Below are 26,303 nucleotides of genomic sequence, written 5' to 3'. Positions count from 1 at the left end.
ATGTTTCAGGACTTTTGAGATTTTTGGTTTGGGAGCATGTTGTGAGCCTCTAGAACACTTTAGAAGGCTCAGAAAAATGAGGACCTCAAAAATGTCCTCATTTTTGTGAGTGTCCTCATTTTGTGAGTGTGTTATCATAAAATTGTCCTAAGATGTCACGAAAACAAGTGTACACACACACACACACACACACACACACACACACACACACACACACACACACACCCCCCGCGGGCCAAGGAGGAGTTTTTTTCTTCAATACTTTAACAATAAGTTTTCTCAATAGATAGAAAATGATGACGCTGAGGAGTCAACATCCGATATTATCATTGCTTGTAACCCGGTAAATAATTTCGTACATCTCCCCATAAAACAAGTCTTAGCGGGGAAAAAAGCTCATATTCGAATAAGTTTATTAAAGCACCCCCCTCTGTGGGAAAGAGTCAACCATGAGGCGAGTTTTGTCAACAGCAAGAACAAGGTCAGACAGCAATTGTCCATTTGGTAAAACAAATACCCGTCTCAAAGTCATATTTTACCGTTGCAGAATGTGGAAAACAGACGGCGTTCGCAAGAAGGCAATCAAAAAAAAAACAACCCTCTCTAACTATCGGTATTGTCAAGAGAAAGATGCGAAAAACAGATGCTTCGCTAGACTAGGATAAAAATGAGAGAAGAAACGGGAGGGGAGTCGCTATCTGCTCAGCCCCATACTGTGACTGTTCTACCAATCGCGAGGAAGAATCCGTGAATATTATGTCAGCATTCCGTTCAAACAACGCCGCCGATCAGAGCGCCAGGGCCATCTCACCAGAACTGTTCATACCTCACCCTGGTAAGTTTTTTTCTTTACGACTTTAAATTATATATCAACAGAGATGTCAATAATTTGATTACTTTCTTTTAGATTTCTACATCAATGATTTCACGCAAGTGGACTATGGTACGATTAAATAAGTATATACCATTTTTTAAATAAGTTTAGATAGACTTGATTTAACCAAGCTCTGATACTTACAGAAGCAATCGATAGTGCAGTGAGTAACAGCAAAAATCCGGCCATTTTCCGCGGCGAATTAGAAGCCATATCCCCCGCAGAACCTCCGCTGCCGCCGCGTCGAAGAGAAGAACGAGAAGACGGCGCTATTTTCGTCTCCGCATACCGGGAGAACCGCGGAGAAAAAAGTTTTAAAATCGAAGGTAAACAATATGATGCATTATCCGCCATTTTGTTGAATAACAGGATGTGACGGAGTAATCCGAGTGTGCTATACCGCCCCTCCCGACCCGGAGCAGATTTTTAAAAAGTTTTGCTTTATTTCTCGACAGAGGTAATCGAGAATATACAGACCCCGCCGCAGCGAAAAGAAGAAGAAGACGACGACGTTATTTTCGTCAACGCATACCCGGAGAACTGCAGGAAAATACCTTTTAAACCAAAAGGTAAACAATATGATGCAATATCCGTCATTTCGATAAATATCAGGATGTGACGGAGTAATCCGAGTGTGCTATACCGCCCCTCCCGACTTGGAGTGGTATAAAGCGTGCTAGAAAGTTTTTATTTATTAAATCTTTCTCTTTTTGTTTTATTTCTCGGCAGCCGAGATTGCGGATATACCTATACAAACCCCCTCTACAGACAATCGCGCGGAGGAGCGAGGTAAATAAAAAGTTTTTTCATTCTCAAAAAATAGGAAGGAGGAGATTGTTTTCTTAAATCTCTTCTGTTTTATTTCTCGGCAGCCGAGATTGCGGATATACCTAACCAATCCCCCGCTACAGACAATCGGGCGGAAGACAATCAGGCGGAGGAGCGAGGTAAATAAAAAGTTTTTTCATTCTCAAAAAATAGGAAGGAGGAGATTGTTTTCTTAAATCTCTTCTGTTTTATTTCCCCGACAGAGACCGATACAGAAAATCAGGCGGAAGAAAATCAGGCGGAGGAGGAGGAACCGTCCAGAGCTCCTCCTCTCAGGAGACTGAGAGCTCCTCTCAGGAGACTGAGAGGTAATTGACGGGGGGATGAATCGATCCTATTAAACTTCTCTGCTCTATAAAAATAAAAATAAAAAATGTAAGGTTTAAAAATACATTCTGTCCGTCTTTTCTTACAGCTCGACGGCTGCTTCATAAGAAGAGAATCCTTGAAAACCTCGCTTTCATGTACGCCATAACAGTTCGCACATATGCATCGATATACAGACACAAGGACCTGTAAAGTAAAAAGCATGTAAAAGTCTGTGAATTAAGAAATAAAGAAAATCATGTCGGAAGAACACAGCATTCCTGAGGCTTTGTTGGAAGCCGTGGCAGAATTAAACAGAAACGATGAACATTTAGCCCCACCGATAGAAAACAATATAGCCCCACCACCAAACGATCCACTACAACCTTTAGAAAACGCATTGCAGGTCCTCCTTCAAAACATTGAAAACGAACGGCTTGCCGGTCTACTGAACTTTGACCCTCTGCAGCCGATAGAAAATGCTCTTCAGCTCTACGACCAGCAGCAGGGGGAGGAGCAGGTGCAGCAGGTGCAGGTGGAGCAGCATCATCATCAGCAGCCCAGGGAAGAGGAGGACCGGCCTGCGGAGCATCAACAAGGAGGAGGAGGATCTTGGGTACAGAACGATGCGGTGACTCGCCGCGAACATTTTAATAATTTCGAAATAAGGCGAGTATTTAACATTCCCTCTCCGGATGAAGCGAGCGACCTCGCTCAATTTTACCTCGACGTCAGGGATAATTTTGTAGATCTAGCGGATAGGGTCAGACCGGAAGTTAGTCGTAATGACCGGATTCAACTGGAGATCATCAGCGAGCACGCGCGAAATCACTCTGTTTTTAACGTCGACGACGAAAGCGTTGAAAACATTGTACCGGTTTTTGAGGACCTGCTAGCCAGGCTGATACAATCAAACGGAGCGATCGTCGCAGGCTCTCCCCTAGAAATTGTTGTGCAAGTAATTAGAAATCCTAGAGGCGGTGGCAGTAATGACCCGCGTAAAAAGATTCACAAAATGTTAGATGATGAAATTCTAGTCAAAAAGCGTCGCTGTCTGTACGTGGTAAAAAACAAAAACGATAATCTGTGTTTTGCCATCAACCTGATTCACCTCACTCAACCTCATTTCACAGATAAACAGGCCCTGGAACGCGGCAGAGAGCTGCAGCGTTTAGCGGGGTTGAGCGATCGCACTCAGGTAACTCTCACCGACATAGGTAAATTCGAACAAATACTAAAACGTAAAATCGTCATGTTTTACCGCCCGCCCGAGGACAGAACTCTTTCATTAATCGAAACAGACTACCCGAACACGCCTCACCCGCTGTACTTATTCTTATTCCACCATCACTATTACGGGATAAAAAATCTAAAAACATTTTTAGGAATCCAGTACATTTGCGAGGAATGTCACCGCGGGTATTATAAAAGAGAGGAACACTTTTGTCAAAACCGCTGCAACCTCTGTTTTGACCCCGCATGCCCCTCTCACTTTCTGGACTCTGTAATCTGTACGGATTGTAACAGATCATGTCGCACACGCGCATGTTATTTAAAGCACAAACAACCTAGAATTCACTCCGGTTCAGGCCTCAGCGTTTGTCAACAATTGTATAAATGTCCGGACTGCAAGTTCCTCTCCCGTCGCGGAAAGCACAGGTGCACAGCCGCCAGATGTAAAATCTGTCGCGCGGAGCTTCCTCCCGACAACGATCAACACCTGTGTTACATCCAACCTTTGAAACATGAAAACTCTGATAACGCTTCCATAATCTTTTATGACTTTGAAACCTTCCCAGACAGGGAGGGGGCGCACGTCCCTTACCTAGTGTGCACAAAATCTCTAGAAGGAGAAGAGTGGCACGCTTACGGTGTAGACTGTGTTGAAAAGTTTCTCCAAAGATACAGAAGGAAAAGATATAGAGAGACCACGTTCGTTGCGCACAACGCGAAAGGGTTTGACAGCTATTTAATTCTAAGTCACCTGGTGGGGGGTGGGATGACGCCCTCTCTCATCATGCAAGGCAGTAAAATTATATGTTTCACAGAATCCGATTTCCTTCTCAAATTCATAGACTCGCTTTCTTTTCTCACCATGCGTCTCAGCGCTATGCCCAAAGCTTTAGGCTTCGAGGACAAATCCAAGGGATTTTTTCCTCACAAATTCAGCTCGCGGGACCGATTAAAATACTCGGGTCCGTATCCTCCTCCTTCAGATTACGGGGTGGAGCGCATGTCACTCCCCGAACGGGCTGAGTTTTTGCGTTGGCACTGCGAGGCCTCCCGGGGAGTGTTTAACTTTGAAAAAGAGTCCCTGTATTACTGCCGAAACGACGTTAATATCCTGAGGGAGGCGTGCGTAAAGTTCAGAGACGGGTTTATAGGCGAAACTAAAGTAGACCCTTTCAGCTGCGTCACTATAGCTTCAGCCTGCATGAAAGTGTTTCTCACCAATTTCCTACCCGAAAACAGTCTGGCCATTCCCTCGCCCGACAACTACGGGCGCAGGTTCAAAGCCTATTCGCACGCGTCCATTCAGTGGCTGGAGTGGGTAGCTCACTCTCAGAAAATTCCCGTTCAACACGCTCTCACAACCGGCGGGGAGAAAAAAATAGGCCCGTACTTTGTCGACGGATACGCGCTGATTAACGGGGAAAAGTGGGTGTGGGAATTTCTGGGATGCTTTTATCACGGCTGTCCAAAATGCTACAGGCCTGAGGAAATCTGCCCTTTGACCCGCGCTCCTTACGGGGACCTGCACGCCTCTGCCGAGGCGAGGCTCCGGGAGCTGAGAAACGTTTACAGAGTCCGCACGGTCACTCTGTGGGAGCACGAATGGAACAAGATGAAAAAATCGAACGAGGAGGTTATAAATTTTATGCGGAGCTACGAAGTCCCGGAACCTCTGTCTCCTCGCTCGGGACTTTACGGAGGCCGCACTTCGGCCTTGAGGCTGCGTTACAGCGCCTCGCCAGGAGAAAATGTGTATTACGTAGACGTCACATCCCTGTACCCTTACGTCAACGCCAAGCGCGCTTACCCTCTGCATCTCCCCCAAATCATCAGAGAGAATTTTGCAGACCCTCGCAGTTATTTCGGGCTGATCAGAGCCACCGTTTACCCGCCGCGCGGGCTCTATTTCCCCGTTCTACCGTACAAACCCCCCGGAGGTAAATTAATATTCTCCCTCTGTCGCACCTGCGCCGAGACTAATCAACAAAGCGGTCCGTGCCTTCACGACGACGAGGCCAGAGCTCTCACCGGGGTCTGGGTCACCGTCGAGTTTAACAAAGCCTTAGAATTAGGTTACAGAGTGGCTAAAATCACAGAGGTCTGGCACTTTGATAGTCGCAGCAGCGATATTTTCGCCGGTTATATTAACACTTTTCTCAAAGGCAAACAGGAAGCCTCCGGTTATCCTCCGGAAGCTCGCGACGAGGATGAGAGGAACAAATACGTGGAAGAGTACCACAGGCATCAGGGCATACGTTTAGACCCGTCAAAAATAGAGGTGAATCCGGCCAAAAGACAAGTTTCGAAATTGTGTCTCAACAGTTTCTGGGGAAAGTTTGCTCAGAGAACCAACATGACTCAGACCACTCTGGTCAGAAAGCCGAGTCAGTTTTTTAACTACGTCTTTTCAGGACAGTACGTCTTTAAACACGTCTCTTTTTTAAAGACCAAAAAACAGGAAGTGGCTTTAATTCAGTGGAGCTATAACGAGCGGTGCGTGATACCTCCCGGCGCTACCAATAACGTTTTCATCGCCGCTTTCACCACAGCCTACGCCCGTCTAAAACTCTACGAGTATTTAGAAAAATTGCAGCGCAGCGTTCTGTACACCGACACCGACTCTCTGATCTACGTAGTGAAAGAGGGGGAGGAACCTTTAGAGCTGGGCAACTATCTAGGGGATCTCACGGACGAATTAGACGGGGACACCATCCAGGAATTTGTCTCCGCGAGTCCAAAGAGTTACGCCTACCGGACCAGAAACAAAAAGAAACTGGTGGTAAAAATGAAAGGAATAATGCAGACGAGAGAATGTTGCGAACGTGTCAATTTCGACAGTATGAGCGGGTTGGTGGAAAGTTACCTTTCTGGTATGAAAGAGGCGGAGCTCGGGACCCCTCAGAACGGGATTCAGAGGGATAAGAGAGGCTTTGTGCTCAAAAACAGAACATTTCAGAAAAAGTTTCGCGTGGTTTACGACAAGAGACGTCTCTTTCCAGACGGCACAACTCTGCCTTTCGGGTACTAGTGTTTTTGTTTTAGTTTTCTTCTTAAAAAAAAAAAAAATGGAGGAAACTGATTTTGATCACAGACTGAAAGTGCCTTTTTCCTGTCTAGTTGTGGGTCCTAGCGGGTGTGGGAAAACTCATTTTGTAAAGTGTGTTTTGGAAAACTGTGAACGCGTCATGGATACTGTGCCCGCGAATATTGTGTGGATTTATACTTCTTTTCAACCCATGTATGAGGAGCTTTCAAAGACCAATAAAAACATTAAATTTGTCGAGGGGCTGCCTGATTCTTTTGAAGATTTCCGAGACGTTCTGGTGGTGCTGGATGACGTCATCTTTCAGGCCTCGGATCACCAGGAAGTGGTTAAAATTTTCACTCAATACCGCCACCATAAAAACGTCTCGGTCATGATGCTGACCCAGAATGTTTTCCATCAGGGTAAATACAGCCGCACCATCAGCTTAAACTCCAATTATATGGTGTTGTTTAAAAACCCCAGAGACAAGCTGCAGATTGAGATTTTGGCCCGTCAGATTTTCCCTTCGCAAAAAACATTTTTCTCCGACAGTTTCAAAGACGCCACCGAGGAGCCCCACGGGTATTTAATCCTCGATCTCACTCCCTCGTGCCCAGAACGCTACAGAGTGCGCGCCGGTCTGCTTCCGGGGCAGTACCCCGTCATTTACCTGCCTAAACCCAAGTAGCCATGTCTCAGCGTATAAAAAGAAACGCAGTCTTACTGCAAGCTCTGTACCACGCGTCGCCGCAGAAATGCAAAGACATTCTCGCTCACAGCTCCCCGGATTTCTTCCAGGCGCTGTGCGAGATAGCTTTAAATCTTTTAAGGGGAAACATACCTCTTTCCGCTCCTCAATACCAAAAACTGAAACGCCAGAAAAAGATCATCAGGCTGCTGGCCGACAAGAAAACGAGTTTAAACCGTAAACGTCAAGTTTTAAAGAAACAAACGGGCGGGTTTCTTTTCCCTCTGTTGTCCGCAGCCGTACCCATTCTGGGGAACCTGCTGGGAGGAATATTTCAAAAACGCTGAGATGTTTAAAAAAATGATTCTCGTTCCCTCTCACGAGTTGAAAAAACTGACCCGACCCACCGAGCCTACCGTCAGAGAAACTGCCAAAGACGATTTGGACGAAAAGATGAAAGCCATACTGGAGGATCCGCGGCTAAATTCGTATGAAAAAATCAAAAGATACGAGTCTCTGCTGCGGAGATATCTCACACTCTCTAAACAGGGCCGGGACGAGGAGAGTAGGGTGACTTTCCACCTCCCGCCCGAGGAGGCGCAGCAGCAGGTGCAGCAGCAGGTGCAGCAACAAGTGCAGCAGGTGCAGCAACAAGTGCAGCGACCCAGAGAGGAGGATGATGAAATGATGGAAGAAGTATTAAAATCCTTACCCCCTCGAGATCGCAAAAACGCCCGCTACATTATGCAGAAATTACCTGAGGGTGGAGGAGGATGGACAAAGAGGGGTGAATTTGTTTACAAGGGGGATGCGGTGCGGGGTTCGCACATGATCGATCTATTTAAAAACCTCTCCCTCTCTTTTAAAAGTAAAAACCAAACGCGACCGAAAGGATGGAACGCGTTTTTAACTACTTTGGTCGAAACAAACATACCCTCATCCTCAATACATAACCGTAGAGCTCGCGACCAGTATGCGCGTCTTAAATCTGTGGAGGAGGAGGGAGGACAGACACCTGCGCGAAGGGGGAGAAAACCTTCTCGGGTCAAAATAACGCTTTCCCCGACCTGGACCTCTATGTAAAATCAAATGTTTTTTGTTTACAAATGAAATAAAAAACGCTGCAACAAACTTTTTTTTTTTTGTTTACGTTTCTTTATTCGATACACACATCTTTAAACTTTTGTAAGGAGCACGCCCCGTGATGACCTCTGCGAGAGCGAGCGGGGCAGCGTCCTTTCAGAAAGTCAGACACCATGTCATCATTTTTAAACACATCGTTATAGTACAGAGAAAGTATTTTACCGACGGATAACCCCTGAGCCTTGTGACATAGATAAAAAATGCAATGTTGCCCGCAAACGACAGACATAGGGTGCTGAAGTTGACGATCGTGATAGAGTATTTTGTCAGAGCGGCCTTCCAGAAACTCTGAGATGACCGAGGGATAGTGAGCAAAGTCGGGAGGGAATCCGTAAGAGTCAAAAAAAGTGGAGGAGCCGTTCCTTTCCAGAGTCAGAGCCAGCCAGTGTTCTCCCCTCAAGTGCGAGGGGTGAGTGTTTACTATAAAGTAGGCGGGGGGTTTAAAGTCGCGCCTCAAAAAGGCCAGCTGGTCCGAGGCCCAAACCCCGCAGAAAACGTCTCCCAAGGCGCGATGTAGAATGTGCTCCAGCTGAAGGTTATCCATGTATATTTTTTTTTTAGTAATAATCCACCAGCACCTGTCTTTTAGAGTCAATCTCCAAAATTGAGTCGTAGCAGGCGTACACTATGAGAGTGGTGGTCTGAGGCAGAGGAACTCTGAATCTCATCTCCAGCCTCAAATTCCCGTTGGAGACGGGAGACAGGGCGTCAGCATCCTCGCTGGGTTCCAGATTAAAGGCAAACAGGGCGTAACCTTCATTAAATTCCCGGCGGTCGATGCTCAGAGGTAAATCTTTGAGGTGTCTCCCCGTGGCGGAAAACATGTGATAAAACTCCCTGACCGAATTTCCGCGGTCAAACTGTGGCTGGAAAGCTTTGGCGGGCACCTGCCTGCCGTCCTGACACAACGCCAGATACTCCACATCGTTGTGTCTAAAGTTGAAAGGCGACAGATCCCTCCTCCCGGTGAAGGCGTCGTGATGAACCATGCCCAGGACCACGTATTTGGGCATGGCTCCCAGAAAGAGATTCTCTTGGTTGCAGATCCTGGAATTTTCAGGGATGGAGTAGGTTTTCACAGAAACGCGCGAAAGAGGATAGAGAGCGTTTCCTTTCATCAGGGCCGCGGCGTGCCCCAGCCTGACGGCCGGCGAGACCGTGACCTTTTTAACAAACAGAGAGGCCGAAGTTATTTTCAGGGCAAACTGCGAATCCCGAGTTCCCATCAGACTGAAGGCATCGCTGTTGCGTATCAATTTAATTCTCAAATCCACAGAGTTCAGCAGGAGCCTCTCGCAGAAGAAAATATCTGCGTGGAGGGGACCCAGCAGGTCCACTTCTCGCGACTCGGCCGTGAAAACGGCTCTCTGTTTTATCCCTTTGTTCGGCCCGTTGCTTATAACTATAGAATCCATGTCTCCGGCCGTGTCTTTGTAAAACAGACCGGCGCTGAATTGACTCTTTAGAGTGTCTTCTGAAAAGTTGAGCAGCGTCTCGATCATGGCCCTGTAAGGATGGGTGGCGCTGGACTGCGAAATCAATCGATCCCCCAGAATAACGTCGCACTGACTGAAAATTGTGTTGAGAGGATAATTGATGAGGGCTACCCCTGTATCGGGTGGGATGTTGCTCCCGTCGTTTTCCGTAATTTTCACTCTCAGATGGAGCATGGTGTCGTTCAGATCGAGATACTTTTCCCCGTCTCCGGGGATGAAAAATTCAATGGGTGAGTTGTCGTTCAAAGCAGAGAGGGGCTGACATTCTTGATATTTTTTATCCTCTATGGATAGCTGGGTCATGGGAGCCGAAAATAGATCCAGTTCGGCAAGGGTGCATTCGGCAGATTTCTTGTGTAAGAGAGACATTTTTTTATTTATTTATTTTCTTCTAAAATATGTCCGAGCTCCTCTGGGGCTTCCTTCTCTTCCCACTGCCAGCCTTGACTGATTTACTTTTTACTCCGACGCTTTTATTTTTAATCCGCTCGCCCGGAGGGCGTTTCCTCTTCCTGCGGGAGAGGACCATCATACCCCCCGCCCCCTCCTGGCGAGGCTCTGTCAGCTTACCCATCACTCTTTTCACAGCGTCTGTAGCGATATTGGTTGCGGCCGTTTTCAGGTGAGGTTTAGCTACGGCGAACCCGGATTTGAAGAGAGGAGACACGAAACGAAACAGTCTGGAGAAGATGGATCCTATCCCTCTGCCGTACATCACGGGCGCTCCGTAAAAACCCGGAAGGGAACCTCCCACCTGCCCCTCATAATACCTCACAAAACGGTGGGGGTCCTGCGGGAGACGCGCCGCCATTCTCAAGCCGGTTTAAAGTGCAGCTTGACTATCGTTTTCCCGTAAACAAAATCCACGAATCTGTCGCGGTCCGTTTTAATTTCTACGCGTATGGTTTTAATGTATTTTTTAGATACGCGCAAGTAATGGACCGTATTATGTCTGATGCTGATCACGTCTCCGTAATCGCCTTTCACGTTAAGGACGCTGAGCAACGGTGAGTAACTGTCACCGACCGGCTGGTACTGAACGATGTCGGTGTAGAGAAACAGGTTATATACGCCCGCGTTCATATCGCACGGATACGGAGTAGAGCGCTTCGACAGAGTCCACCACTCGTTCGTTTTCAATCCCAGCATGTAAGCCAGAGGAGGGAAGACCTTTATTTTATGGCTCCCGACTCCTTTGACATCCAGACGTTTGGTGATGTTGTTGAATGAAGCCTCGAAGGACGGGTCGTACTTTTGGATCGCCGGCACCAGGTGATCCAATAGATCTTTAACGCGTCCGTAATGACCTCCCCTGCCGAATTTTAAAATCACCAGGGGCTGATCTTCCTCCGTCGTCCGCATCAGCTCCAAGTAGGAGGCGTCCGGCGGTAGATTGTACCATGTGCGCGGATAAATGAATTCGCATAAGCCCACGCTCCATTCTCCGGTCAGCTCGAGGGGTTTGGCCAGATCCACCGTGTAGCAGCCGCTGGTGTTATCTTTAAATAAGCCCTTGCTGGCGTTGGAAGGCAGGGTCACGTAAAACCCTTCGGACTCCATGATGAATTTTAAAAAATGAGCCGAATGATGCGAGGGGTCTCTTTTTTTATACGCCTACCACTTCCGAGGCTTTCACTCAGCTGTTGAATTTATCCGGCCAGTTTTTCCACTTGACAAAAACCTGTTTTTCCCCTCTGACTGTGCGCCGCTTTAAAATCTTCTCCACATGAAACGCTTTGTCCTCGGTCAGTTTCACTTTCTGCAGCTCGGGCTCATAAAACGACCCTTCGATAGGCTCGCCGTCATAATCTTCTAGCTTATACACGGGTGGCGATCGGTGAAGGACCCGGATCACAGTAAAGATTTCGTCCGTGAAACTCTGTTCGTATTTTTTATCAAATACTCCTCTCAATTTGGATATTCTCACCAGATCAGCCCTCTTAAATTTCAACTTTATTTTAGGACGGGCGGGTGTCTTTCCATACAAGTTGCGAAACACCTGATCCGCGTTCTCGGGGCGCACCTCGGCAGGTGCCATTTTAATGCTGCTGTGATAACTGCGGTTATATCCTTCTAACAGGTCGGGCAACACCTCCAGATAGCGTCTGGTATTGTGCGCGGTGAAATATCTCCACATCCTCGTTTTCAGGGTGCGGTTAAATCTCTCCACCACCGAGGCCTTTAGGTCGCTGGCGGTAGCAAAATGGGAGATGCTGTGATTTTTCATCAGAGCTTGAAAACTCTTGTTGAAAAACTCTTTTCCCGCATCGGTCTGTAAATTTTCCGGTATTTCACTCTCTCTCAACACAGATTCGAAAGCTTCAGTCACTTCCGAACCCGTCTTCCTTTTCAGGGGGCGGGCGTAAGCCTTTTTTGAAAATACGTCTATGACGGTTAATAAATAATTGAATCCGTCGTTGTATTCAGACAGGTGTCTCATGTCGCACAGGTCGGCCTGAAGCTGCTTCAGGGGTTTGGTCACAAACACTCTATTTCTCTTAAATCTTACTCGCGCCGGCTTGTGTAGAGTATAGGCGTCCTGCTCGGATAAAAAATTCTGCACCTTGCGGATATCAACTTTTTTACCAGTTTCATCTTCTAAAGCACGACGGAGTCTATTTACTCCTCCGAAACTACCTGGGTGATGCGGGTCGTAATACACTTTTTTCATCTCACTTTTCTCGGCCATCTCGTCTTCTGATAAAAAGCTCGTCTGCGTTATAACGTCGCAGGAGTCGGCTTTTATTATTTTATTAAAAAACCAGAGATGAATGTTTTTTATTATTATTTTTTTTTCGAAACCAGAGGGCTTAATGTGCAGAAAACAGGAATACATTATTCAAAAACCAGAGATGAATGCTTTTTAAATATTTTTTATTCAAAACCAGAGGGTTTAACATGCAAAAAACAGGAATACATTTTTATTCAAAAACCCTGAGATAAAACACACTTATAGAATACAGACAGGAATACAAGTAAGTTACAAAAAAAAAAAAAAAAAAAAAAAAAAAACCAAAACAGGAATACATTTTTATTCAAAACCCTGAGATAAAACACACTTATAGAATAGAAAAACTCTTTTTTTTTTTTTATTCAAAACCAGAAGGTTTAACATGCGAAAAAAAACAGGAATACACTTTTATTCAAAACCCTGAGATAAAACACAGTTATAGAGTCAAACGGTTACAAAAAAAACTCTTTCTTTTTTCTTCTTTTTTTAAAAACATGAGGTAAACATGTTAAAAGGTTACAAACAAACAGGATACTTTTTTTTAAAGCATACACGATTAAAAAATGAGGTAGGATTTTAAAAAACAGAATACATGATTAAAATAAAGCAGGATTAAAAAACGAGGTAGTTTTTTTGTTTTTTTGTTTTTTAAAAAGAAACAGAATACACTTTTATTCAAAACCCTGAGATAAAACACACTTATAGAGTCAAACGGTTACAAAAACTCTTTTTTTTTCTTTTTTTAAAAACATGAGGTAAACATGTTAAAAGGTTACAAACAAACAGGATACTTTTTTTTTAAAGCATACACGATTAAAAAATGAGGTAGGATTTAAAAAAACAGAATACACGATTAAAAATGAGGTAGGATTAAAAAACGAGGTAGTTTTTTGTTTTTTTTTAAAAAGAAACAGAATACATGATTTAAAAAACAAGGTTAAATATAGGAAGCATGCAGGATAAGAATCAGCAACCTTTGTAAAACTCCGTAACCAAACGGAGTTCCCCGATTTTGACCACGTCTTGCCCCACCAAATTGTCATAAGCGTCTGTGATGGCGTCAAAGACTTTCCTCACCGATTTCAGCTCATGAAGCAGAGTCTCCGCAACCATCCCAACTTTAACGTCCTCAGTCTTGATGTTGCGGGCAATCAGCAGACGTTGAATGGAAGGGACAAAGCGAGGAGTGAGCAGTTTCTTTCTGATGTTATAATAGTTGTCGGAATAAAAATCATCCTCCAGAATTTGCAGGCACTCGTGTTGTCTCTGGCTGGGATGGTCTATCTTACAGCCATTACATTCGTCGGTGCGGTGCTTGTTTATCACCAAGTTGACCAGATGATACACAGCCGTTTTCACAGTGTCGATGAATAAAGAAGACGCCCAGCCGTCCATCTCGTCGGTATGCTGCTGCCGCTGCCGCCTCTGTCGCTTCAGAGGCCCGTAGTAACCGGGAGTGTCGGGTACCAGCTCGCCCTCGTCAGAAAAACAATCGGTGGAGCTGGTCTCCTCATCGCGAAGCAGGGGTGCAGAGTCCATCTCTCTCTCTCTGAGCTAAAAAAGGCTTTTTGATCGGACTTTTAAAACAGAAGGAAGGGGGGCGTGGTCCGGGAGGGGCGGGGATTTTCAGAAGCTGAGACATTTCCTTACTCCTACAGCATCCCTCCAGCAGCGGCAAGTTTGAAAAAGAATTGTAATATCCTTCCTCACTTGCAGCATTCTTACGACCCACTCTTTGGCTGGTATAACCATCATGCTGCGAAATAATCCGCAGTCGGGGTTGAATTTCTCCATGACAAAAATGTCAGGCGCATCAGATTCATCAGTAGAGTGCAGGCTGGCTCTCATTCTCCATCTCCCCGTGGCTGTGGTTCCTGAAGACCAGACGGTTGACAAGATTGTTTTAGTCTTGATCAGTTGCTCATCATTGAAGCGTATGCCTCCGTTCCGCGGCGGGGGAGGGGGAATAGCTTCTATTTCTTCTTCCGTAGCTTTTTCTGGAGCCGGGGGAATGTTTTCTTTATTCTCAGCGGCTGCTTTCTCCTCTTTTATTTCTGGAGCTGGGGGAATGTTTTCTTTATTCTCAGGAGCTGCTTTCTCCTCTTTTATTTCAGGAGCTAGGGGAACATCGGCGTCTTCTGGAAGTTTTTCAGCCGGGGGCTCATCATCTTCTTCTTCTTCTTCTGTAACTGTGTAGAGAGGATGATCATCATCATCATCATCAGCTGATTCAACAGCTGATTCATCGGGGGAGGAAACATCCTCTACAGAGGGGGTCTTTTCTTTATCCTCATCATTCTCAACAGCAGGGTCAGTATCCTCTTTTTCATCAGAGGAGACAGAAGGAGGGGAAGGAGGATCTTTTTCATCATCAGCAGCATCATGCTCTTCTTCATCATCGAAGCCGAAAGGAGAAGGAGGAGGAGGGGGAGGAGAATCTACCTCTGTCCGGGGTCTTTTAGCGGCAACATCTTCCTCTTCAGGAATGGGAAAATCCTCGTTTGCCTCTCCGATAGCCATCGCAACCAGCAGCTTCAGCACGGCCCAGTCACTGGGAGTCAGCTTCACAATGCTGCTCGATTCCGTCAAGCTTTCTCCTTCGTTCAACTGATAAAACCAGAGCTCCCCCGACTCATATTTGAATATGTAGCCCCACTTTCCACAACCCTCAGCAGGCAGAGGCCATTCTCCTCGCAAGTTTCTCGGTGCTGGAATTTGGCTGCGGAACATGAAGACGCTCTTACTTCTTCCTTCTTTCCGCGGAGTGGCGGTTGCTTCGGATCTGGTACTGTAGACAGAGACAGGCGTATCGCTGATAATCGACGAGGCCCACTCGCTGCTGTTGCCGCCCATGCTCGAGGGTTCTGCGGGAGAGCAGATTTCTTCACCGTCCAAGTAAACAGGACCGCTGCTGGGCTGCAGAAGGAAAGAATCCATCTTGTGTGTGTGACTTAGAAATTGTGACGGACTCCTCCTCTCTGCTTTTTATTCTCCTCCCTCGCTGCAGTCCCTCCCACTAAAAACTTTTTTTCCCAACAACAGATGGCGCTCTTCCGGAGGTTCCCCCCTCCTTTCTCAGGATGCAATTCGACACGGTTAGCAACAGATGGCGCGCTTCCGGGGTTCACCCCCCCTTCTCAGGATGCGATTCGTCACGCTCATTACACGCTTCCGGGGGGGAGGGGCGGGAGGTCAAAAGGTCGTGATTAGGGCCATCAATCACTTCGGATCAAATTTTGTCATAAGCTGTAGGGTATTAACTCTCTCCCTTTACATGCTGTGCTTTAGAAAATGGGATACTCGTTAAAAAAAATACTCCGCAGATATTGATAGATAGACGAACACTGCAAATATAATGTTGGAAACGAGAACGGCCTTTGGTGAAGGGGTAAAATACACCATGAATAGAGCCATAGAGTGAATGGGGAAGAGTGAGGTGAAGTGAACCACAGCCACAAAACACGGTCAGACAAGGCGGCAAAAGGGCAGTGATCTGTCCGTCAGTATGAAGTTGGTGTGTGCTTTGGTAAACAAAAACTCCAGACTGGTAGCAGGAAGATGGGAGACTCGTGTTTCACTGGAATAGTGGTGAATTAAAACATCCTTTGTTGGGGACATTTCGGTGTAAATGCATCCATACAGGCAAGACAGAGGCAGACTAGACAGTGAAGAAAACAAGGCAAACATTAGAAATATAAAAACGGAAATATAGGATGAGTCGGGGATGAGTTCCTGCCCCAAGTGGAGGAGTTCAAGTATCTCGGGGTCTTGTTCGCGAGTGATGGGAGAAGGGAGCCGGAGATCGACAGACGGATTGGGGCTGCAGCTGCAGTAATGCGGACGCTGCACCGGTCCGTCGTGGTGAAGAGGGAGCTGAGTGTAAAAGCGAAGCTCTCAATTTACCGGTCGATCTACGTCCCTACCCTCACCTATGGCCACGAGCTGTGGGTAGTGACCGAAAGAACGAGATTGCGGATACAAGCGGCAGAAATGAGCTTCCTCCGAAGGGTGACTGGCCTCTCCCTTAGAGATAGGGTGAGAAGGTCGGCCATCCGGGAGGGGCTCAGAGTAGAGCTGCTGCTGCTCCACATCGAAAGGAGCCAGCTGAGGTGGTTCGGGCATCTGACAAGGATGCCCCCTGGGCGCCTCCTGGGTGAGGTGTTCCAGGCATGTCCCACCGGGAGGAGGCCCCGGGGCAGACCCAGGACACGCTGGAGAGATTATATCTCTCGGCTGGCCTGGGAACGCCTTGGTATTCCCCCGGATAAGCTGGAGGAGGTGGCTGGGCAGAGGGAGGTCTGGGCCTCTTTGCTTAGGCTGCTGCCCCCGCGACCCGGCCTCGGATAAAGCGGATGAAGATGGATGGATGGAAATATAGGATTAATATAACATACAATTAGGGAAAATGTAAGGAACACAATGTAAATGATATTGTAAAGTCATTAAAACAGCATACTCTGATTAAAAGAAACACATAATTGGGTAGGATAATAATAATAATAATAACAATAATAATAATTTAAAAAAACAAAAAAAAAACATGTACAAGATGGGTATGTATACTTGTAGCCAGAATTTAACAACTATAAAGTTGTAGCATGTCAGTACCTTACCCCATCCATTATATCCACACTTTCAGAAAAGGATATGGTCAATATCTTTACAAATACTATCTAAACTTAAACGGGATATTCCCTCTGCTTCTTCTGCTTCTCGTATACACCCTCAGGGTTTGTGATCAGCCAGCGGCTGATATGATCATTAATCCTGTAAAATAATATTCTTTCGGTTTATGAATCTGTTTGCATGGATTTCTTAATCCGTTTCCACTGTTAGCAGAAGTTGTGCATGCAGTTTTGGTGTGCTGCTCTCCAAGACTACAAGCTGCGTTAAAGTTGGAAGTAACTGGCCGATGTTCCACTGTTGAAGATCAGCTGTGCCCATTTGTTGCACATTGTGGGTATGGAGAAGTTGAGGCTCTTGCAGGCTACCCACAATTTCCCCAAACTGAGCGATTATACATCTTGCTTCCATATTTGTATCTTGTGTCACTAAAAATGCATTTTATTTTAATTTTATACATTGATTAATGACCTGCAGAATCTCCTTATCATATTAAGTGATTCATAATTGTCACTTTATGCTTTCTCCATCTTGAAAGTGATTACATCCTTTAGGTTCATTTTCTGCAGGCAGGTTTCTGACAGAACAGGCAGATTTAGAATATAACATGCAGCGTTCTATAGATGGACACATAAAGAAATGAAAAATTACATGTATGTGCTAACTTTCTAAACGCTGTTACATTAATGATTAAGTAGATAAAACATTTATGTCAGCCTTGGCTCATAGTTCATTTAAAGACAAGAACTTTGTGTGTGTGTTTCAGGTACTGCACTCTCAAAGAGTGGCAATGCATGACAAACTGCTGGGGTCACCATACTAGTTCAAGTGCAATCTATCACGGGGATTCTATGGATTATAAGCTAAACACAGGCATATGCCCAGAGACTACCAACAGAACCGCTATGGGGGTTTAACTTTTGTAACACCAGATTTTCAAGTACTTACATGTGAATGCAGATTCCTCTCCCACTGTCACGCCCGGTTTGCCCGCCATTGTTCCGGTCCAAAATGCTTCTACTGGTTTGGAATTTATGCGGCAGGTGGCCCGCAATGAATCCTGGGATATAGTAGGACATGAAGGATACATCGGACCCATCCTTAGAATTCAGGGCAAAGTAGGATGCATTTGTCGCCACATTTTGAGTACTCTTTGAATTCGGACAGCCTTCGCCACGTCGCTGTGACGTCATTGCCTCCAAATGTGGCATTGGCGCATCCTTCCCCAGAATTCGGACACGGCTAACCCTCAAATTTGCGGAGAGGTAGGACGCATTTGTCGCCACATTTTGAGTGCTCTTTGAATTCGGACAGCCTTCGCCACGTCGCTGTGACATCATTGCATCCAAATATGCCATTTTAAGCATCCTTCCCCTGAATTCGGACACAGCCACTGTGTTGGAAGGACGAGCAATTCTGAAAAGTAGCTCAAAAGAAAAAGGACGGTATAGAGACAGGTTGTGTCCAGATGCAAAGAGACTGTAATTGCAAAAAAAAAAATAGCGTGCATTGGAAATGTGGACCCGTATGAAATCCGGCAGTGGAGTAGAAACCCTGAAGACCAAACCACTATTGACTTAGCATGATCTATTCTTGTACCTTGTTTGCAAAGTCAGCGCATACACGGAGCACCAATTTCGCCATTATAAATCTCTGGAGGCCCACATCCAATTCACCAAGGACTGGGTACAATTGTGAGTACGCCGTCATTCAAACAAAGGTAAGTCAGCCTGAGTACTGCGAATAAAATGCGTTTGATTTCCCTCTGAACATTCAGATTAGTGCAAGCATAAATTCATTCATGAGGGGGAGATTACAGTAAGAACATGTGGAAGCTCTGTTAGATGGATAACATAGTGAGTTCAGTGCACTGATGTGACATTGTTCTGAAGGATTTAGTTATTCTCTATGGTTAAAGAAATTGCACTAATTAATTCATATTTATTATAAATAATCCTAATTACACATCTTGCTTCCGTGTTTGTGTGCTGTGTCACTAAAAATACATTTTATTTTAGTTTTATACATTGGTTAATGACCTGCAGAATCTGCTTATCATATTAGGTGTCCACAATTGTCACTTAAAGTCAAACTTTATGCTTTCTAAAAAGAAATATGCAGATTTAAAATATAACGTGCAGCTTTCTATAGATGGATACATAAAAACACTTTATTTGTTACATTTATGATTAATGTATTTGAACGTAGATACAACACATTTGTGTTGGCCTTGGCTTATTAAAGTTCGTGTCTTGAACTTTGTCTGTGTGTGTTTCAGGTACTGCACTCTCAAAGACTGAATCAACCAGCATTGCAGCCATGAGTCATTGTGAGCATCACAGGGAAGGTTGAAGGCGCCCGCTGCAGCTGTATGGCCGGAGTCGTGGAGACCTGCACCCACGTCACTGCTCTTCTGTTTAATGTAGAAGCAACAGTGTTGATCTGTGGCACAAGGACTGTTACAGATGAACCTGCATACTGGATTTTGCTGGGTAATATGACCAAGATACAGCCAGAGGTTGGCCATAAGATAGACTTCTCCTCTTCAGCTGCCCAAAAAAAAAGGCTCTCAATCAAAACATAAACAGACCATCTGTAGTAATAGGTAAAAGAAGCCATCCTCAAAACAAAATAATTCCACCTGCTACTGTGGAGGAGTTGGATCAACTGATAGGAAAATATTTTTCCAAGCATAGTTCTGTTCTGATTAACCCATAATGTTTTAATTTAGGGGGGGGGGGGGGGGCTGTAAATAATTTGCATTTACTGATTATGTACTTACTAATTACCACTGTTCAAAAGTTGAATAAAGAAACAAACAAATGCTTGCCTATTTTTAATTAAAACCACTTTATAGAACATCACATCAGTTATAATGTAGAATCAATGTCATGTATAATTTACAAATGACAAAATGTTTACATAAAATCATGACAGCATTTATATAATATCACCCACTAATAGCATTCTGTAATTTACTGTGTCTTTTGAAAATGTATCACTACATATACAGCACAAGACTTTTAAGAGTATTTAACAAGGGCATTTTCCCTGGTTTTACCAACACACTGGGGCACATGTTCACCAAAACGCAGCAAACCTTTGCCATTTTATCCAGAAAGGTCACCTTTTCACCCTCACATGGAAGAAGTAATCTGATTGGTATGTAGCATGTACAAAGATTTCGTAGTGAACCATGTGTAGTGTTGGATTTCTTTCATTCATTTCATAGGCTGGTTTGCCTGCAATAATGCCAAATAATTAGCAACTCTAGAAATAAAGGTAGTTCTGCATGTTTGTTCTAATTTGCTATGACCTCAGAGTGCATTGAAAATAAAAAGAGTAATATGAACTTATTTAGAACTTACCAAAATGAAAATACTGAAGCACACCAACAGATATCTGTGGATGGTAGAGAACTGAATATCAGCTCGTCTCACAGCTGCTATCCAGGTTAGACACCTTCTTTTGGTAACATCCAACACATAAGCTCCCTCATGATTCTTCCAGGTGAGGAAACAATGAAAAGAGAGCCCATTTTCAAGCTTATTCCCTTGCCGGTAGTGCAATCTAACATTACAACCGATCACACAGCAAATTTGTTTGGCCTGCTAATATAGCGCCTCAACCAAAAATCCTGGCTATGCCCCATCCGGTAAGATCACACTCCAGAGCCCTATTAACGTACAGATCTAGAAAGAAGACGCTGCATTTTTAACTCTGAGGGAGATGGAGAATGAGCCTATTTCCAAAAAAACAAAAGTGGAGTGTGTTCCTTTAAGTACTATATTGTATATATTGTCAAAAACTAAAGTGTACATAGCAGTTGTTTTATCTTGTTTACTGTATCACTGACAGATAATTTCAAAGTCAAGTGAACGCTACAGTGAACGTGAGATACTGTGTAATGTGAAATACTGTAAGAAAATGAATAAACAACCTAATTCTTGCTAAACCTTTGACTCTGTTTTGTTTGAATCCAACTGTTTTTTGCAGATGTACATAAAACATGTTACTTTTAGTATTATTATTGTTATCATCATCATCATTATTGCACTAAATACATTTTAAATAAAGGATACTTTGATATACATTCTACTGTAAGGTTGGAAATGTATTTTCTTCACTCTGAAATATCTTTTGAAATGTATTTTGGTTTGAAAAAAATTATATTTTCAATTTCAATTTTTGAGCATCACAAATACAACATATATTTACCATATATTTGAAATATATTTTGGCCAGGAAAAATGTATTTTTTTACCATATGGGTTTGTAGTTAATACCCGTACTGAACCAGAAGTACAGATACCTGTGTTAAAAAAAAATACTCCAGTAAAAGTTAAAGTAATGAATCAATTTCATTACTCAACCAAAGCTGAAAAAGTACATTGTGGTATGAAAGACCCAAGGCACACAGCGTTGACAGTACATGGATGCTTTACTTACAATGTGATAATTGCTTGTGCTGCTGCCTCGCTTGTCATGAACTGTGTGTGAGGGAGGCACGATTGGACCCAAAATGCAGACTCAGTGGGCAGGACTTAACACAAAAGCACAGCTTTATTGCTGGAATGTCAAAGAAACAAAACTGAACTGGAGATTACAGGAACCTAAACCAACAAATGGAACACACAGCAAGGTATGAGGGAGATAGCAACACTGGACAGAGGGAGACACAGAGATAAATACACACAAGGGCAAACAAGGGAACAAACCACAGGAGGAAAGAAACTTGATTTAAAATAAGAAAAAAAAACATAAGAAAAATCAAACACAGCTGAATGTGATCTAACTAAGAGTCAGGGGGAACAAAACTGAACATTATGTACACCAGACAGAAGACTATCAAAGTAAAACAGGATGCACTGAGACGTAGACTAATTCATACAACATGACATGGGAGGTAGGAGGAAAGAACACTCAGGGAAGTTAGATGGACTAGGGAGATAAGGAAGGAAATAAGACAGAGAGAGAGTGAGGGAGCAGAGAACCAAGAGGGAGAGAGCGGGAGCAAGAAATGATGAGCTGGGGAAACATGGAAAAACATGACAGACAGGGGCGAAATGGAATTAACATAAGGAGGGGGAACATGGGAACGGAAAAGGGAAACAAGACACAAGGACACACAAACACACATACAGGGAGTGCAGAATTATTAGGCAAGTTGTATTTTTGAGGAATAATTTTATTATTGAACAACAACCATGTTCTCAATGAACCCAAAAAACTCATTAATATCAAAGCTGAATGTTTTTGGAAGTAGTTTTTAGTTTGTTTTTAGTTTTAGCTATTTTAGGGGGATATCTGTGTGTGCAGGTGACTATTACTGTGCATAATTATTAGGCAACTTAACAAAAAACAAATATATACCCATTTCAATTATTTATTTTTACCAGTGAAACCAATATAACATTTCTGACATTCAAAAACAAAACAAAAATAAATCAGCGACCAATATAGCCACCTTTCTTTGCAAGGACACTCAAAAGCCTGCCATCCATGGATTCTGTCAGTGTTTTGATCTGTTCACCATCAACATTGCGTGCAGCAGCAACCACAGCCTCCCAGACACTGTTCAGAGAGGTGTACTGTTTTCCCTTCTTGTAAATCTCACATTTGATGATGGACCACAGGTTCTCAATGGGGTTCAGATCAGGTGAACAAGGTGGCCATGTCATTAGTTTTTCTTCTTTTATACCCTTTCTTGCCAGCCACGCTGTGGAGTACTTGGACGCGTGTGATGGAGCATTGTCCTGCATGAAAATCATGTTTTTCTTGAAGGATGCAGACTTCTTCCTGTACCACTGCTTGAAGAAGGTGTCTTCCAGAAACTGGCAGTAGGACTGGGAGTTGAGCTTGACTCCATCCTCAACCCGAATAGGCCCCACAAGCTCATCTTTGATGATACCAGCCCAAACCAGTACTCCACCTCCACCTTGCTGGCGTCTGTGTCGGACTGGAGCTCTAAGCCCTTTACCAATCCAGCCACGGGCCCATCCATCTGGCCCATCAAGACTCACTCTCATTTCATCAGTCCATAAAACCTTGGAAAAATCAGTCTTGAGATATTTCTTGGCCCAGTCTTGACGTTTCAGCTTGTGTGTCTTGTTCAGTGGTGGTCGTCTTTCAGCCTTTCTTACCTTGGCCATGTCTCTGAGTATTGCACACCTTGTGCTTTTGGGCACTCCAGTGATGTTGCAGCTCTGAAATATGGCCAAACTGGTGGCAAGTGGCATCTTGGCAGCTGCACGCTTGACTTTTCTCAGTTCATGGGCAGTTATTTTGCAACCCTGTTGACTATTTTGAATGAAACGCTTGATTGTTCGATGATCACGCTTCAGAAGCTTTGCAATTTTGAGACTGCTGCATCCCTCTGCAAGATATCTCACTATTTTTGACATTTCTGAGCCTGTCAAGTCCTTCTTTTGACCCATTTTGCCAAAGGAAAGGACGTTGCCTAATAATTATGCACACCTGATATAGGATGTTGATGTCATTAGACCACACCCCTTCTCATTACAGAGATGCACATCACCTAATATGCTTAATTGGTAGTAGGCTTTCGAGCCTATACAGCTTGGAGTAAGACAACATGCATGAAGAGGATGATGTGGACAAAATACTCATTTGCCTAATAATTCTGCACTCCCTGTAAACACAAACACATAGAGAGGGACGCAGGGGTTTGAAACAAGGTAAACCTTGTCAGGTCCTGGCATCATACTTAAGTAGGGTGGCATGAAAGTGTGATGGAGAACAGCTGTGTTAGCTAGCCTCCCTTGACACCACACCTTGAACTAACTGCTCCACCCCTCCCCTGCAGATGAGCCACAAACCACACCCCTGTTTGGAGAGATATGAACAGAGGGTGAAAGACCGTTTCCTGCTAATGTACACAAGTGGGTTGTCGACCCCCCTTACCTGCTGGGACAAAATGGCCCCCAGCCCTCCGTTCAAGGCATCAGTCTACAGAATAAAAAGGAGGAAGAAGTTAGGTGTGTAGAGCAGCGGTCCCCAACCCCCTCGGACCGGTACCGGTCCGTGAGTTGTTTGGTACCGGGCCGCGAGAGTTGAGGCTCAGGTGTGAAATGTATGGTTTTCAGGGTTTTTATCGGTTTTCAGCGTTATTTTATTATCGTTTTTATCGTTAACTTGGTTTTCCTGGGTCTTTTCACGTGTGTTATGAATAAATCTTCTTTTTTTCGGTACCGGTACTAGTTTTATTTTGTTGTATTTATCCGCGACACCTTAAAGGCCGGTCCGTGAAAATATTGTCGGGCATGAACCGGTCCGTGGCGCAAAAAAGGTTGGGGACCGCTGGTGTAGAGCAAGGGTTCCCCACAGAAAGCCTTCTTCACCTGCAAGAATGCCATGTGGCACTGCTCAATCCACTCCAGTGGACCTGATCTTGGCAACCCTTTTGGGTGAGATCACCCAGGGGCCTGATCATGTCCACAAAGCCTGGCGGTAGTAACCAACCAGCCCCAAGAACCGCCTTGCATCCTTTTGGTCATTGGACGTGGGCAGGATGCAATGGCTGGTGCTTCATCCATTTACAGGCCCACCTGCTTGCCATCAAAGTGGTACCCCAGACACATAGTCACCTGGTCCATGAGCCGTTGGAAGATGGCTGGCGTCTCAAAATGGTGTTCTATGAGACTGGTTCAGCTGGGCAGAGGGGAGAACACATCTGCAAAACCTTGTTGCAATGCAACAACATCCACTCTCTGGATTTGTGTGAGATGGTCATCACAATGGAGGGAGGCAGGAATGGTGGAATTTAGGACCTCTGACCCCAGATCATCTATCGCCTTCACCAGACTCAGCAGAGAAGTGATTTCAGCCTCTCTCCTTTCTTTAAGGAGATTGAGATGATATATCTGTGTGGCCTCCCCTGTCTGACTGTACCACTTCACAGTCCATGTCCCCCCCCCCCTACCGTGTGACAGCAAAGGGTCCTTGCCACCCGTGGGGGACATTTAAAAGCGCAAGTTACTGGTGAGTAACTTTGAGCTAGAAGAAGGGAGTAATACAAGCACTTTATCTCCCAGCAAAAATTGCCTGAATCTAGACCCTCTGTTGTACAGGTGGTGCTGACATTGCTGGTCTCGAGCAAATTTTTTCGTAACAACCTCCCCAAAAGTGTGCAGCTTTACTCTCAGGTCAAGAATGTATTGAATTTAATTTTTAACCTGGCTCAGACCTTCTTCCCAGCTTGCTTTTATCAGGTCCAAACCCTGTGACTTTCTGCTGAGCAATAACTCCAGCTTAACTGTGGAGGCCTGGGCACCTCCCGCACTGCAAAAAATAGCTGCGTTCATTTTTGTGAATGGGGTTATGAATCATGGACTTTAAAGTTATATTAAGCTGCTCCACCAGCCCATAAGCCGGAGGGTGGTAGACACTGATCCGAACAAATTTAATGCCCAAAAAATTCATATAGCTGCTTTAGTATACAAGACATGAACCATGTGCCCTTGTCAGTCAGTATCTCTTTTGGAATGCCAACTTGGGAGATGACCTGAAACAGCGCCTGCGCCATACTCTTTGCAGAAGTGGTCCTCAGCGGCACTGCTTTGGGTTATCACATTGCATAATCCACCAGAACCAATACAAAGCAATATTCACTTGCACTCTGGTGAAATGGCCCGATGATCTCCATGTCAATGTACTAAAATATGACCTCCATTAAGGGTAACGGCTGCAAAGGTGCTTTTGGGATGGCTGGCTGGTTAACCAGCTGACACTAATGCCCAGCCAATAAAATGGCTCAATTATTTGCTCCAGAGTTTTATCATGTGCCATATGCCATAATGAGCCACTTGAAAAATCATTTCCCGTTGGCTTTTAGTTTGCCAGTGAAAATCTAAATGATTTGAAAAAGGCTTGAGGAAAGTGTTGTGGTCAGATGAAATCAAATCCACCTCTTTGGCATCAGCTTAACCTACTGTGTTCAGAGGAAGAGAAATGTTGGGTACAAAGAACAGCATCCCCACAGTCAAGCACTGAGTTGGAAACATCATGTTTTGGGGCTGTTATTATTATTATTATTATTGCTAAGGGTACAGGAAGACTTCACAATGGACGGGGCCATATTCTGTAACATCTTGGATTAGATGTTACAGAACATCTACTCTCCTTGACAATGTCACAAAAGCTCAAGGCAATAAAGGTGTCATGGTCTGTGGAATGCGTGATGCTCGGGTAGCCACACCCCCGGGCTGGGCCATCACTAGCACACCTGCTCTCCATCCCGGTGATTACACGGAGATCCACTTAATCCGGCGCTGACGGATGCTCCACGCCAGTCCGTAGTCATCCCCACAGTGGTAACCAGACTTCCACGAAAAGTG

The 26,303-nt window shown here is 44.7% G+C and overlaps 1 protein-coding gene across 1 annotated transcript; it reads right to left on the bottom strand.

Annotated features, from left to right (window-relative positions):
- Positions 1-8,654: 8,654 nt before the first annotated feature.
- Positions 8,655-9,896, bottom strand: LOC308397597 (uncharacterized protein F54H12.2-like; the record flags this gene model as incomplete). Its single annotated transcript, XM_080883570.1, has 1 exon — positions 8,655-9,896. One exon carries the CDS (start codon positions 9,894-9,896, stop codon positions 8,655-8,657), a length of 1,242 nt encoding a protein of 413 aa, XP_080739696.1.
- Between the last annotated feature and the right edge of the window lie 16,407 nt (positions 9,897-26,303).

Source organism: Rhamphochromis sp. 'chilingali' (assembly GCF_963969265.1).
Source record: "Rhamphochromis sp. 'chilingali' genome assembly, chromosome: 5".
NCBI lineage: Eukaryota > Metazoa > Chordata > Actinopteri > Cichliformes > Cichlidae > Rhamphochromis > Rhamphochromis sp. 'chilingali'.
This window is presented reverse-complemented; position numbering and strand designations above follow the sequence as displayed.